General features: G+C 41.1%; 2 protein-coding genes across 4 annotated transcripts in view; both read right to left on the bottom strand.

Annotated features, from left to right (window-relative positions):
* Sirt1 (Sirtuin 1) overlaps positions 1–126 on the bottom strand; it is a 60,456-nt gene extending 60,330 nt beyond the window's left edge. For both annotated transcript variants that reach the window (XM_037413726.2, XM_037413727.2), the window contains exon 1: positions 4–126. The gene's annotated coding sequence lies outside the window, so the exon portion shown is untranslated. The remainder of the gene's footprint in view (positions 1–3) is intronic.
* The window catches only part of LOC119161318 (uncharacterized), a 47,077-nt gene that overhangs the window by 1,057 nt on the left and 30,264 nt on the right, over positions 1–15,756 (bottom strand). For both annotated transcript variants that reach the window (XM_075879496.1, XM_075879498.1), the window contains exons 9-11: positions 14,964–15,159; positions 8,345–8,423; positions 4,624–4,746 (exon numbers count right to left, since the gene is read on the bottom strand). In XM_075879496.1, coding sequence (XP_075735611.1) covers positions 4,643–4,746; positions 8,345–8,423; positions 14,964–15,159 — 379 coding nt within the window. In that variant the 3' untranslated portion in view covers positions 4,624–4,642. The remainder of the gene's footprint in view (positions 1–4,623; positions 4,747–8,344; positions 8,424–14,963; positions 15,160–15,756) is intronic.

The following is a 15,756-nucleotide window of genomic DNA, read 5'->3' as shown; positions in this document are numbered from 1 at the left end:
CACCTTCACAAAACAAAGTGAGCTAAAGATGTCTTTTTTTTTTCTTTTTGAGATAGTTGTTTTGCAGTGTACACCGCTTCCATTTAAGATTTGTACAGATTTGGCACAATACTAAAGTACACCACTCTGCAAGAAAGAAAAGGGAAAAAAAATGCTTGGTAAGTATAGGGCCACTCATGACTACACAAAAAAAGGTTCACGTTATGAACCACTCCTTTTAAGGTGTGCCCAGTTAAGACAAATTTTCGGACATCAACAAGAAGCGAATATTGAGTTCATTTCATGCTTATCCAACAAGAAAAATAACACCCACTCACAGAAACTGTAAAACTTCTGAACCCTTCAGTGACATTTGCACAGACATATGAACAAGAGTCTCAAATACACCGAACCATTGTTTCTTTTATGGGGGGAGGGGGGGGGGGGGAGGGCTTTTTGCATGTGAAGGCAATGTGAAGTTTTTGGGTAATTTAGGTGAGATGTCTACTTCTCGTAAAAGTGCAAATGTTTGCACAATGCAATCAAGAAAAAGTTAATTGAACACAAGCTGGACAAAACAATACTTGTAACAAGAAAATCCAGAAAGTTCCGATATTTCTTTTTTTTTTTCATTTTGGGTTCAATGTTGAGTAAGCTTATATATTGCAGACTTTAGGTTGCCCTTGAAACAAAAGATTCAGCACTTAGCAGCAGGCTGCTGCTGAGACAAACCTCTGATTACGTGAAAAGACTTCCATAGCCACTCCGAGTTTGTATAAATGGGAGTCTACCGAAGAAATGAACCACTCTAGACTTTTTTAACATTATTCAAAGCAATTACTTGAAAACCCATCTTGAAGAATACAAGTGAAATATGAACATCAAATAGCATGAGAAAGAAGGTCAGGAAACATACATGGTACACTATCATAAATGATGCAACTGTAAACAAGTCAACTTTAAATGAAAAGGTGCAGATCAGGGAGATCTCATGAGAACACAAAACTTTCGTTCAATACAGCCAATACCCACACTAGTTTAACTAGCAGTACAAACAAAATGAATTGGTGAAAACCAAACATTTCCCAGCAATTTATAGAAAGATGGCATAAAGAACACTACTCTTGTCTGCTACAAAGAAAGAGATACATTCGAACCTTGTGCGTGTTTGTGTCTAGTTTAAAATCCCTGTTTCATTTATTCATGATAATATAACCTTAAAGTACATGTCTTCGCCTGTGAGAAAAAAGCTTATTTTAACTTTTTAATGTAATGTATAAAGACATTTCAACAAGAGAATTTGCCTGGTCAGTTGTTGACCCCTTAAGACCAATACCCTTATCAAAATGTTAGCCCCGAGAAGCTGGAGTGGCGCCGCCTGGTGGTAGCCATGCATGACGTCGCGGCACCGACTCTTCGAATTTTGCTGTGGCGCTTGTATACATAATGCAAGCTCGCTTTCGATCGCTGTTGCCCTGCCAGCGTTAAATTTTTGTTTGTCTCCCACTTAAAATAAATGACGGAAGCAGCATCGATGATGTGGACGGAGGAACAAAAGTGGACGGAGGAATGACCATGATGTTAACTCAGTGATAGGGCATTGGACGCGTAATTTGAAGGTCACAGGTTCGGATCCTGTCGGTGGCAAGTTATATTTTTGTCCGCTTTTCTTTCTTCCTATATAAATTACAATTACTTTTAATAACATCCCTATACTTTCCTTGGCATCATTGTGGGTTAGTTCTCATTAATATATGCGTAGTAGTGCTCCAAGATGCCAAATATAGAAAATGAGCTTTTTTAGTAAATGCACATTTCAAAAGCTGCTGGCATACTTTGAAGTACAGCCGCGACCACGTCTGTGTAGAGCACGCGAGCAGCCGGTTTTTACTCTGCGTGGCGAAACCTTGGGGCAGTATCGGGCTTTGAGGTTTTCAGTCTGACAACTAGACCACGCATGCTTCTGATGCACCACTTCAGAGCCCAAAACTGCCTCAAGGTTTCACTCCGCAAAGCTAAAACCGGCTGTCCGCACGCTCTACACAAACGTGGTTGCGGCTCTACAGTAATGCGTAAGAAAAGCAGGCAACTGTAAGATAATAAATAGGTATGTTAACCACTACGTTCCAATTTCCTATGCACTACTGTAATGCTAACATTACCATCCTTGTTTGGTTGCAACGAGTGAGGAGCCTTTATATCGAGACGACTGCAGCAATGCTTGCAGTACACCATTAAAGAATGCTTTCATTGAGCCATAATGCACTTATTTGCCATATTTTGTGTATGCTTCTAATATTTAGAAATATTGAATAAAAATGTATTATTATTAAATAACTGTTCAAAATTTATCCTAAATGCCATACTATGCATACTTTCGGGTTGAGAAACCAACATGTAGTTTGCCACACTTTGCAACCTCTTATATAACTGACTCTTGGCTCAGCCATACAAATATCAAGCTTTAATTGAGCAAAAGCTATTTGCAAAAGCCCCAATGCTATTTACCGCGTGCTTACAGGAAATTATCAGAGGCCTAGAATGGGAAAAGTTAGGGATAAGAGTTAATGGAGAGTACCTTAGTAACCTGCGCTTTGCCGATGACATTGCATTGCTAAGTAACTCAGGGGACGAATTGCTACTCATGATTACGGAGTTAGACAAGGAGAGGAGAAAGGTGAGTCTTAAAATTAATCTGCAGAAAACGAAAGTAATGTACAACAACCTCGGAAGGGAGCAGCGCTTCGAGATAGGTAATAGTGCACTTCAAGTTGTAAAAGACTATGCATACTTAGGGCAGGTAATAACCGCGGAGCCGAACCACGAGATTGAAGTAACTAGAAGAATAAGAATTAGGTGGAGCACATTTGGCAAGCACTCTCAAATAATGACTGGTAGATTGCCACTATCCCTCAAGAGGAAGGTATATAACAGCTGTATCTTGCCGGCACTTAGCTACGGAGCAGAAACCTGGAGACTTACAAAGAGGGTTCAGCTTAAATTGAGGACGACGCAGCGAGCAATGGAAAGAAAAATGGTAGCTGTAGCCTTAAGAGACAAGAAGAGGGCAGAGTGGATTAGGGAACAAACAGGGATTAAAAATATAGTTGAAATCAAGAAGAGGAAATGGACATGGGCCGGGCATGTAGCGCGTAGACAAGCTAACCGCTGGTCATTAAGGGTAACTAACTGGATCCCCAGAGAAGGCAAGCGGGTTAGGGGGAGACAGAAGGTTAGGTGGGCAGGTGAGATTAAGAAGTTTGCGGGTATAAACTGGCAGCAGCAAGCACAGGACCGCGTTAACTGGCGGAAAATGGGAGAGGCCTTTGTCCTGCAGTGGACGTAGTCAGGCTGATGATGATGATGAGCAAAACTAAATACTCCCTAACAATGACAGGCTCAAAATGTGTTCTAAGAGCAGCATGGCTTTCAATCTAGTAAACGGCCATTGCAGGCTGTGCTTGTATGATTGCAAACGACCAACATGGTTGGCATCAGCTGCATTTATTAGCTCTTGATGACTTTGTGTCCTTGCTACCACAATTGAATGAGCCCTTTACACTAATTTCAGAGTTCACTAACTAGAAGAATCCCAGAGTGGAATTCTATGCCTCTGCAATAAGTAAAGAACCCTCGAATTCAGAAAGGAATGCAAAAAATTATGACAAATTAGTGATGTACCCAAAGTGCAGCAGCGGCAACAGGCAAACTTTCACACAACACATGGGCACTCGTAGTATGAAAACTCTTTTTCATCTAATACCCTTACTATAACAAAGAATGCAATACAATTTAGACCACCTTTTCCAGATGGGATATAAGTCCTACATTTCTGGGATCTTTTTGGGTATAGAACTTTCCGAAATCGTCATATTGAGCTCACTCGCATACATGTCTGTGGACTTTCTCATAACTTGATCAACAACAGTGGCCTTAACGTTAGCCAATACTACAAAGCCACAGTGGACGTGTTGTGCACTTTGAGCAGGTTTACTTGATTTAAAAACGTGAAATCGTTAGTTTTCTTGCACTGGACAGACTGGAAAAACCATGCTCACTGTAATGACAGCAGTTCATTTTATAATAACCAGAAAAAAACACTATGGCTAAAATTTTGCATCAGCATGGCAAGTGTAAAAAAAAAAAGGAGAGATTAAGCAAACGCATTCAGCTTGAACATCTGCCAAATTAAGGCACTGTTCAAACAGACAGGTATACACTTGAATCGGGATTTCAATAGTTGTCACCGAGATCTTTGGTAAGCTATGCCTCAATGCTGAAGTCTGCGCATGCCTGAATACACAATTTTATTAAATGAGCAGCCTTGAGTAAACTTTCCCTTGACACCTGCCGTTTGCAGCAATTGCTAGATCAGCACACCCATTCCAATTTCTTATCGACTACAGTGTTGTGTTGCTAAAGGCAAGGTCATGACCTTTGATTTCTCTCACTTGTGACAATATTCCAATGGGAGCACAATGTGTAAACACACATGTATTTAGATATATGCCCACATTGGAGAACCCCAGGTGGTCAAAATTTGTAGAGTCCAATGCTACAGCACGCCTCATAATCACATGGTGGCAGTGGCACACAAAAACTGAAAAACGTTCGCACCAAAATATGCGATTCAAGGAGACTCACCAAAATGACCCTGTAGAGATCATTTCTCTGCCCTGGGCCTGCGACAACAGCTATTCACACTTCGGGACAATGGTCGCTCAGACACATTGATTCGATGTCCTTTTACATACATAGACTGAAGAGCTGAAATAGCCAAGGAGAAGATATTACTCTGATCGTCCCCAGAACCTCGTACAGCTACTCCGAAGTAACAGCAATGGCAAAAAGACTGGATATAGACTAACGCTCACCCTATATCAATTCATAGTAATGTGAAACTGAGCTTCCAATTGAAATTACCCGAGAAAAATTTGTTACTACTGTACACACACACACCTCCAATATGATACAGCATGAAAATAACAATTGGCAACTTTGTGTAAACACTTTGGCATGTTAGTGAAACAATGTAAGGAACCCAATAGAAGACTGGGACAAGGAAGGGAAATGCGCACACAGCTTTGACTTGCAACATTTTATTCATAGCATGGGGAGAAGGGTGCACTTACAGTAGACTCTCAGTAAACAACCCTCTTAAACGAAACTGCTGCTTAAATGGAACAACTGTCTCTAATAGGATTGGTTTTGTGCTTGAATTCTGTAATCTTGTTAGTGTCTTAGTAAATGGAACTCCTGTGAAACGAAACAGACTTTCCTGGGCCTTTCAGGTTTAGTTTACCAGGAGTCTACTATACATAAATATGTCACTAACATGTGCCACGATCACAAAAAAGTGAAGAATCATTTTAGCTAACTGCTGTGCTCAGTACAAGCAACACTGCACTCAGTAGTATGTCACTCAAAGCCACTTTTCTCATTTACCATTTTTTCTCCATTTCTCATGCAAAAGTATGAGACTGGTGCACACGAATATCAAACTCCCGGACAGCAGAACATCTACTATATTGAACACTGCTGTGTGCCAAAGCTTTGAAAATGCATTTTTCTTAGCAAATATGGAAAACTTTTCGGCCGCATTCTAACAAGTTCCGATCTTTTTTCACAAACAGGGGACGAAAAGGCGGTGTTCTTCGATTGCGTTGATCTGGTTCATTGCGCGGCACTTGCAAGTGCATCAGTACGTTTGTTGCGCCATCTGCAGTTTTTAAAGCACGGGAATAGTGTTTTTTTCAAGAAGACCGACTTACGAGGACACTAAAATGAGAATGCGATGAGACTCGGCGATCTCGTTGCTATTTTCGGATTCCCTTCCTTGTTTGTTTGCTTACAATGGCAGGTGGGCCTGAAAAAAATGGCCTTCGAGAAGTGCAACCTCGTGGCATATTTTGGGTGTTCTTGGTTTTAGGACGCACATATGGGAGGCTACGCTTTTTCTAGCTTTTCATTCCAATGCAGCTTAACCCAGCGACTGCACTACAAAGCTACAAGTGACATCGATATTGTCAACATGTTGACCTGACGCGGACAGTGGGAACTTGCTTGTGGGCAGCGTTGTGGACTTCTATATTTCTCGTCTCATTCCTGATGAATCCTTATTCGGGAGTTGAACTGAACATTGCGCGCTAGAAGCGAGAAAAATTATGACTGGTGCTTGGAGCGAAGTCAAGTAAAGCCCCATCGTTAACAGTTTTTTTGCGGGCTTTGGTGCCAGATGACGACTTTGGGTTTGTCATGACCGTTGAAAACGGTGTTCGATGCTTTAGCAATTTCTGCGACTTATTAGCGTTTTTGAACACTATCTCGAACAGCGACGACTTCATTGGTGCAGATGACAACATAGCTTGTTTTTGACTGCGTCGACGTCAAGATCATGGCTGCCGTTGCTGGTGTGATGGAAATGTAAACATTCAGTCACCGCTAACCAACCTTTCAAGCTTGCGTCGGCATTCTGTGTCAGTCAATGCTGTTGTGACTGAAGGAGCTCAATTCACTTATTGGAAAGCTTCAATGGTATTGAGGATGTAACTTGACGGCGAGCAAGAAGCACGATAAGTTTACAAACTATTTTCATGCGAAATAGAGAGCGGTAACTTGCAGAAGTTCATACCTTGTTATTTATTATACCATGAGCGAATCATAACAGCGCTTATTACGATTTCCTACAATTGTTTTGGGGCCTGAAATGCTATATTTATGCCTTAGATATGCATATTTTGTATTTTGATTTATCACACATTGAAATGTTTAGCAATCCCCTTTGAATTCGATATAATCTGGGATTGACTGTATATCAGATGAAATATGTATGTGGCATGACGATAGTTATAGCGCGAGAACAAAACGACGACACAGAGACAAGAAGGAGTTTTGTTCTCGCGCTAAAACTATCATCATGTCATACCAACTAGCCCAAGCTGCCACACTTCTAAGTATGTGGCATTGCAATAACTTCTGTGGAATCTCACAAAGTGGTGGAAGGGTCAAGAAAGGAAAGTGTTTGCAACCACCCACTTGTAGCTTAAAAGCACCAAGAAATCTATGTGCATTTGTCAGAAAGAAAACTTCTATTTAGCACAATTTTTCCTGCACAATGCTTCTGAATTGATAAAAAAATCATTCTGGTACAGGACTCATGTATAAGCATATGTATATAAGTCCATACTTTCCGTCATATGAATAAAGTGTTGCAAGTAAGCAGAAATATGGGCATCACCCTTCCTTGTCACTGTCTTCTATTGCGCTGTGTTCTTTCCAATTTAAATGGTAGAATATTTATCCTTCCAGCTTTTGGAATCTTCCGGCATTTCGCTTTAAAGAAAAACTTGACAATGGGCTAGTTGGTTAAACATGATTCAATGTTTCTTGCACAAATGTTACAAAAAAAAAACTAAAGACAGCGATGAAAGACGGACGTACTAAACACACTTAGCGTTGATCTGTTTTGCAAGTCTTTCGCTGCTGTCGTTTCTTTTTTGTAAAGCTTGCACAAGAAACGTTGATCGCCTCATTTTTAGCCTATATTTACCTAAACTTTGCTTAGTGTAATGACCTAACTGACCCTCTATAATCTGGCATCATGATGTCTCGAAGACATCCCAAGTAAATCATGTAAATTCAATAGCTACACATGATGATTGATTGATTGATATGTGGGGTTTAACGTCCCAAAACCACTATATGATTATGAGAGACGCCGTAGTGGAGGGCTCCGGAAATTTTGACCACCTGGGGTTCTTTAACGTGCACCCAAATCTGAGTACACGGGCCTACAACATTTCCGCCTCCATCAGAAATGCAGCTGCCGCAGCCGGGATTTGAACCCGCGCCCTGCGGGTCAGCAGCCGAGTACCTTAGCCACTAGACCACCGCGGCGGGGCTAGCTACACATGGTGGGCGTAGGTTAACTGCCAAATGACAATTACCTGCCAAATACCAATTAGATCTAGAAATATACACAATCATTTGTGTGGATATTTGTTTAGGTAGCCATGGCATGGAATTAAGTAGGTGTCAATGTCATATACTACACCAAGACTTGACTGCGTTTTGATCACTCAATTCTTCTCGAGCATCATTACCAAGAGACCCACAAATAGCAGACGACAATTGCTGCCTCAACAAAGGCAATCTAAATAGAAAAATTCATGCACTGCTTCTTAGTCACATGGTGGATGGACACGATTTCCCTTCAGTAACTTTAGCTAGAGCTTATAATGGATGAACCCTCTAGATTAAACACAGCTGCTCTTACTTGTCCTGCTGATATGTACAGACATCTTTGATGGGTATGCTACATTCTTCATCATTGTGATACGTATGGCACAATGAGTGGTACACTTACAGGCAGGATTGATGGGGGGCAGTTTGGATGTTGAAGACCCACTGCTTGTCCTGTCAGATCGGCTGGACAAAGAGGACATCTAAAGAAGAAATGAGAGGAAAGTTTCAACAAAAAAAAATACACGTTAGTCTGTGTTTTTCAGATATTGATATTGCTCGAAGCTCTGAGCTGCCATTGTTCGACAATGTTCTTGCCATAACGACTCCTCATAATAGATCACAGCAGAAGAAAAACACACACGCACAGTTTAGAAGTGCGTAGTACACAATACAACGACGCTGCACCACAGGCACAGGTGGTAAAATAGTTGGAGATGCTCATAAAGACAGGATTATCAACTATACATAGCACATTCGCACTTATGTTGGTGGTAGACATGATGCCTCCATGCATTTACAATGCTTTTTCGTGTAGGAATCACGCCCGAATTAATCAATAGTTGGCAGACTGGTATGACCAAAAGCTGCTGTGCGAGGTTAGCCACATAGGGTTCAGTGGCACAGTTGACTTTCACACAAAGAAAATATGTAGAACAGTGGTGCGTAGCATTATGATTGCCCAACAGTGTTTTTTGCCACCACTTTCAGTGCTTAGCCAAATGGAAATTACATTGATGTCTTTATAGTTAGTCGGCCAGTCTATGAAAGAAAACTCAGGCTATTTGCGGTACAGCAAGCCACAGGGCAAGTTTAGGAGAAGAGTTAAAACGTTACTGACACGAAAATTTTTGGTTGTTTTATTTTCTCAAATGAAAGGCTATGCCTTCAAGAGCATAGAAAGTTACTGCTAAGTGTGAGTGTACCCTGAAAAAGCAAGTATGGTGTGTTTTTCAAAGCTAGTTTCAGTTCCTACTGTACCCCGGCGTAACAAAACAGTACGAGATTCTCGCCACGTGCTCGCACAAGATATTGTGACGTTCCCATGGCCACTCTGCACTGTGGCTCCATTGGTGATACACAAGTGGCCATTTTGAATAAGTTGGTAATGCACAAGCAGCCATTTTTGAAGGTTTGGTGCCTTACATCATCACAACTAGCCATACTGCTGCATGAAGTCACCAGAATTCATACTGTACCCTGACATCAAGCTAATGTCAATGTTGGTAGTATGCCACAGGAAAATTGAGTTTAGTACCAAAATAAAATATCTTGCCAGCATTTGCTGAGCCTCGTGTTTGCTCAGAGCAGCCTCTGTATACAGGATATTTGTAAGGTGATGTAAACACACCTCAGAAAAAAGGTGTCACTACCCCTTCAACTTTGATTGATATGAGGGGTTTAACGTCCCAAAACCACCATATGATAATGAAAGACGCCGTAGTGGAGGGCTCTGGAAATTTCGACCGACTGGGGCTTTAACCTGTACCCAAGTCTGAGTACATGGGCTTACAGCATTTCCGCCTCCATCAACCCCTTTAACTTTACCACAACAATGATAGCAGCGTGTTCTATTTTGTTAGCTCGGCAGTGCCTTTTACCATCCACTAGCAAAGTTTCCATTTCAAAGGTTACTGAAGCTTACCAATCTTATTTGTAATGAAGGAAACACGCGTGTTTATGCACTGCATGAGGGTTTTGTCAAATAGATATTGAACCACTCTTCCAAGTAATAATTAAATGACCTCGACTATAGGAGTTCATTGCTTTTCGAATCAATCCGTGCAACAATTTTTCGAATCCGTCAAGAAAAAGTGGAGTTACAGGGATTTGTCACACACTTCGGGTGCTTTGTCTCCTCTTTCGTCCTGTTGATTGCACTGGAAGCTACATAAAAAGGGATGACACATGGGCAAGAAGCTACGCCAGTGTGCGTCCCGAAATGCAATCGCTCTTTACCAGTGCGATTCTGGTATGAACTAGTGTTGTCAACGCTATGCTCAACGCCTTTGGGTGCTACTGTGTATCTGATGAGTAAGGAATACAGAATAAAAAATGGAGCGTGCACCAGCATGTGAAGACGCCCTGTGGCAACAAGCATGATTCAAACAGCGCTCTGTTTGTCTACAGGCTACTGGCCAATACAGTCGAACCCCACTACAACGAAACTCACGGGGCGCGGAAAATATTTCGTTGTAGTGAAATCGAAAAAAAACATAGCTCATCTGAAGTAGCTAACCAAAGGAATGTTTGTTCTTAAAATTAAAAAAGTGGCCGGTGCTTTCTATTCGTTTCCAGCAGCGTCACAACGCAATTCACAGTCATGAATAGCAAGGCCATGGTGAGAACCGCGGAAATAACGCCTACAACCGCATTCGGAAGTGTACCAAACAGTAGCATTAACACGTTAACACCAGCAGTCATTCGCCGTCAAAGTGTACCCGACAGTGCCTAGAAGGCGTGGTATCGTGGAGCGGTGACTTTCGCCTTATTCTATGCCATTCTTATCATCCAAATCTCGTGGCTGGCTGATTTGGTTGATAATGTGGATGAACAGCTGCTCTGGTTAGGTACCACACTGGCCAAGCGCAAATAAAATGATAAGCAATGGAATAGAAAAAGGCATCGCTCCGCAGTTGCACACAGCAGCTGCATGAAGGAAACCATAAACTGAGCAACTGAGCTTCAGTTTCGGATCGTCTGTGACTCGAAAACAAGCCAGTGGCAAAAGCAGGGCAATTCTCCATGAGCAGGGCAGTCTCATTGCAATCGCTATCGAGCAATGATGGCACCCATGATTGCAGAACAGCGGCGGTTTCGTGTGGTGCCAACGTGTGTTTCAGACTTCGTTGACGTATTTTCAGGTTCTCAAAATACATCAAAGTGTAAAAGATTGGGTTTCCTGTATAGCAATAAATATCTGAGCCTGGAGTTGCATTGTGAAATTTCTTCAAAGCGGGACCGCAGAAGAAAAAGTGTTCGTTGTGGCGACAATATTTATGCATTGACTCCTACAGACTGCTGACGGGAAACCGTGAATTTCTCGTTGTAGCGGATTTTCGTTGAAGCGGCGTTCGTCGTAGCGGGGTTCGACTGTAGCAGCAAGCTGCTGTAATGTGACATGCAATTGGCACTCCACCCACTGCAGAAAGTGATGACTGGACCTTGTACGAAGAAAGTAAGATGGAAAAAATGGCCATATTGCGTTCCATTTGTAAGTGCTTCTTGTCATGCTAGATCACAAGATTTGGCTGAGCTGCTCACTGAAGTGTCAGTTTTCCTCTGTATGTCTTAACACAACAACACTAAAGAGCCTGGTTCACAAAAATTCCAATGTCAGTGTCAGAGACGGCGTCGTTAATTGTGAGCAAAAAGTTATCATTTTGTCTGTGACTGAAGAATAGATAACGATGCAAATAAAAGAAATAATAAAAATCTTCAGGTCTAAGTGAAAATCTAATCAAGGCCATCTACATGGCAATTAGGTGTTCTACGACAGAGCCACACTATTTCTTGAAACTGCTTCGAAAAAAAAAAAAATACTTTAACAATTTCATGTTATAGAAAAAGCCTCCTCAGAGCATTTAATATTGCATAGCAGAAGCATAGAATCACACCCAGCGTCAAAACATGAATTGTGCAACAAAAGGGTGTTTTAAAAACCCACCCATTACAACGCATTCAAGCATATTTTATCATCAGCAGTAGCGGTTTTATAATCAGAAGCAGCAGCAAAAACACATCAAAATGAGCAGTTGCATAGGTTCGTGTGTGGCCTCACTGACACATAGTGGGCCCTTGGTCGATTTATAAAAAAAATTATTATTGTGTAGTGGGCACTTAACAACTGTACTTGCAGTAGGCATTCTAGGATACTTTGAAACAGCCAACATTACATGTACAGTCGTTTGTTTTCTTACAAAACAGGTGCGGCATGCACCAAGAACCTAAGGCAGGCTAACAATTGAGAAGGTGACACGCACAAAGCCCGATTACACTATCATGTTCTACTCCTGAAGGCGAAACACTAGCGTCCTTCAAGCATTTTTTTAGCAAGCACAAGGGGTGATTGAGGCCCCATTCAAATCAATATTTTCATCAGCACGCTGTTTTGCTGAATCACGAAAAAGACGCTCGCAATGCAGCCAAGACCGAGAAATGAAAACAGCTTGCTTAAATCTAAGGTTTATTGTACAGCGTTCACATAGAGATTTGACTATAGTAACTCAATATCATTTAACAGCTCCAATTAAATTTACTATTTGCAAAATAATATACTAAAAGTATTAAGGTAACTGACAACAAGATTCACAATTGATCTTGTACACAAATATAGCTAAGGTTTATCTCGACATCTTTCATTTGTAAAAATAAATTTAGATCATAATAACTGTTGGGTATCACGAGAGACGCTGTAGTGGAGGGCTCCGGAAATTTCGACCACCTGGGGTTCTTTAACGGGCACCTAAGTCTAAGCACACAGCCCTCAAGCATTTTCGCCTCCATCGAAGATGCGGCCGCAGTGGCCGAAATTCGATTCCGCGACTTGCGGGTCAGTAACCGAGTGCCTTAACCACTAGACCACCGTGACGGGTCAAAAACTCCCATCAAACCAATAAATATAGCAGTACCCAGAGTCAAGTTAACAAACATATACAGCATTTAGTAGTGTTCCAATACACGAGTTACTATGGCAGTTGAATCAACCTTGGAACTGCATATAGAATCAATTCAATCTGTGCGAACTTATGCATTCTCAGTGATAAAACACCAAATGAAAACAATCAAAAAAACAGAGGAAAAACTTGTCTATGACCTTTCCCTTTCTCATCTACTGTTTCTGCACTGAGGAGTCCCATCATGGAATACCAACTGCCTCGATAGACTCACTGGAGAGCCACGATTACATCCTAAAGTACACAATGCGCATATATTAAACTGCCTGCGAGGCTCTCTCCTTAAAAATAAGTCAATTCCAGTTGTCTGTTGCCATGTAGCTATGATAACTTATTTTGCAATATGCTTGGTTCGTTTTTATCCCCTATTTACTCAAGCATTTTTTTTGTTTTGCTCGTGCAATATGCAACACCCATTCCTAGAATTCAAACCCTGTCTTATGAAGCAGCGAAATGCCGTACAGCCACTGAAGCAACGCAATAAGCATATTGCTCCGCTTAACAGCCATTGTGCATATTTTTTTCATTATAATTAAAGTGAGCTCTAGACATACAAGGCCTGTCATGCATTAAAGCACTTCGATTAAGGCCAATGCTGTAATAATCTGTCTCTAATCCCTCCACATTTTCTAGGCATTTCTTTCACAACTTGAGTCTGTTTATTTCAAAATGGCAGATCGACTATTGCAAGACAACACGAATTCGAATGTTGCATAGTTTGCATGTTTTAGCGAATACAAAGCATGATATCATGAACTTGAAAGTATTTGACCAACGTGGCACCCCAATGATCTTCAAGACAACCAAGTTTCGACGGGCTATTTAGAATAAAATGCAATTTTTTTTACCATTTACAAACTAATTAAGCCTGCATTGATGCTTCAAAATCCACAACTTCACTAACCCCAAAGCAGCATTACCAGCTGTCCTTCACTTTTAAACCTCCTCTTACTTATCAATTCTCCTCTAATACTACAAGCAACTTTCTTTTTATTGCTGGCTGGTTTTTGCCATTGCCGCTGCTGTCATTCACATAATATGTGTGTGTGTGTGTGTGTGTGTATGTGTATATATATATATACATACATACACACACACACACACACACACACACACACACACACACACACACACACACACACACACACACACACACACACACACACACACACACACACACACACACACACACACACACGGGGAAAGATGTGCTAGCCTCCTCTTTCTTCGGAAGAACGAACATCGCCTTTTTGGCTGGGGTCATCTGTGCGTGCGCTTTTCTTCTGAGCGACAAGGCGGAGGGGGGGAGGAGCACATATGGTTGCCGTGCTATCATGGCAACGATCAGCGTGCGGATATTGCCCTAATAGCTGGCAGAATTTTCTACAGGCTGTGCTCTCAACACACGATCAGCGTGCGGATATTGCCCTAATAGCTGGCAGAATTTTCTACAGGCTGTGCTCTCAACACACACACAAAAAAAAAAAACAATGCCAAAAGTGTATCTGAAGCAGCCATGTTCTCTTACACCAGCGTTTTGTAAAGTTATGTTAGATTGGATCTACATGAGTTCAGTGCCAGCCTCACTTCGTATAACATTGTAATTTGCTGCTATGGCTGCGCCACAGGAAACTTGTTTACTTAGCAAGCGCATGTTTACTACAATTAATATTGCTCTAAAAAATTCTAACCTCGCTTCGTAAAACATTCGAATAAGTTGCTATCGCATTCATTGGTTCGCCCTTTTGGCAAAACCATGACTTTTTTTTTTCTCTGCAGGAGTACAATTGACTAAGAAAGCTCAAATATGACTCTACGCATTAAGCATAGTTGCTTTTACACCTAAACTTACACATTTTGCATCCTTTCATCTTTGGTCCTGTTAAGTGCAGTGACAGCCCTTGCAAATTGTGCCCTTCTCTCAGAATAGGGCACATTTGCAGTACACACAGCCTAACAATGCTAAGCTGAGCAGAAAAACACAAAAGAGGAACACCTATCTAAAGCTCTCCATATACATAACACTTTGCAGGCACATATAAGCTTTAAAGCTATCAAATCACTCACAGGTACTTTGCTGGAGCTACTGCCATTACTGCCAGAACTTAATGGCGGCAGTAAGGGCCGTAGCCTTGGGGTGCATCTGGAAGCCACTGGTAGCTGATGCTGCCACTGCTGCTTCTCACACAACCACTGCTGCCTAGAGCCCTGCTTGTGGATGGATTGTGCAGTGCTGGATCTTGAGGAAAAAGTCGTGGAAGAGCTGAAACAGAATAATTGCACAATTTAAATCTGTAAACCACAAATGAAAGAGAATTAAAGGGCTTGCTCTTCTTTTGTAAGACACAACTTTAATGAGTGCCAACAGACCAAGACTGGATAGGAACGTTATTTATAGGCTGCTATGAATATTCGTCAATTTAGAATATTTGAAATAATATTACAGCATTTCAATTTAAATAATAACTTATTGGAAATTTCAAAGTATTCAAAATGAACGAATAGATGTATGTGTATTAGAACGCAGCTAACCCCCTATAAAAGTGGTTGCACTGCAGCAGAGTATTTCTCTGCAGTGAAAACACATATCCAAAAAAATCCACAGTTCCACGAACCCTCAAGGTTAAATGAACATAAAACCCTCAAATAAATTTATAATTTTTTAAAATTTGAAAGCTTATTATGACTTATATGCTCTAAGTAAATTTTAAAACTTAATGTATAGCCACAATGTGACAATTTTACATTATCACTTTCATTCTACCAAAAGTCAAATCCTGCTACTATGAAATGTTGCTTCCACATTCATTTGAACCTTTTAACATCTGCCCATTGCCCATTTCAATTAAAAAATCTAGTA

This window comes from Rhipicephalus microplus, chromosome X, assembly GCF_043290135.1.
Source record: "Rhipicephalus microplus isolate Deutch F79 chromosome X, USDA_Rmic, whole genome shotgun sequence".
Taxonomy (NCBI): Eukaryota; Metazoa; Arthropoda; class Arachnida; order Ixodida; family Ixodidae; genus Rhipicephalus; species Rhipicephalus microplus.
The sequence above is the reverse complement of the archived record's forward strand: the minus strand, read 5'-3'. Positions and strand labels throughout refer to the sequence as shown.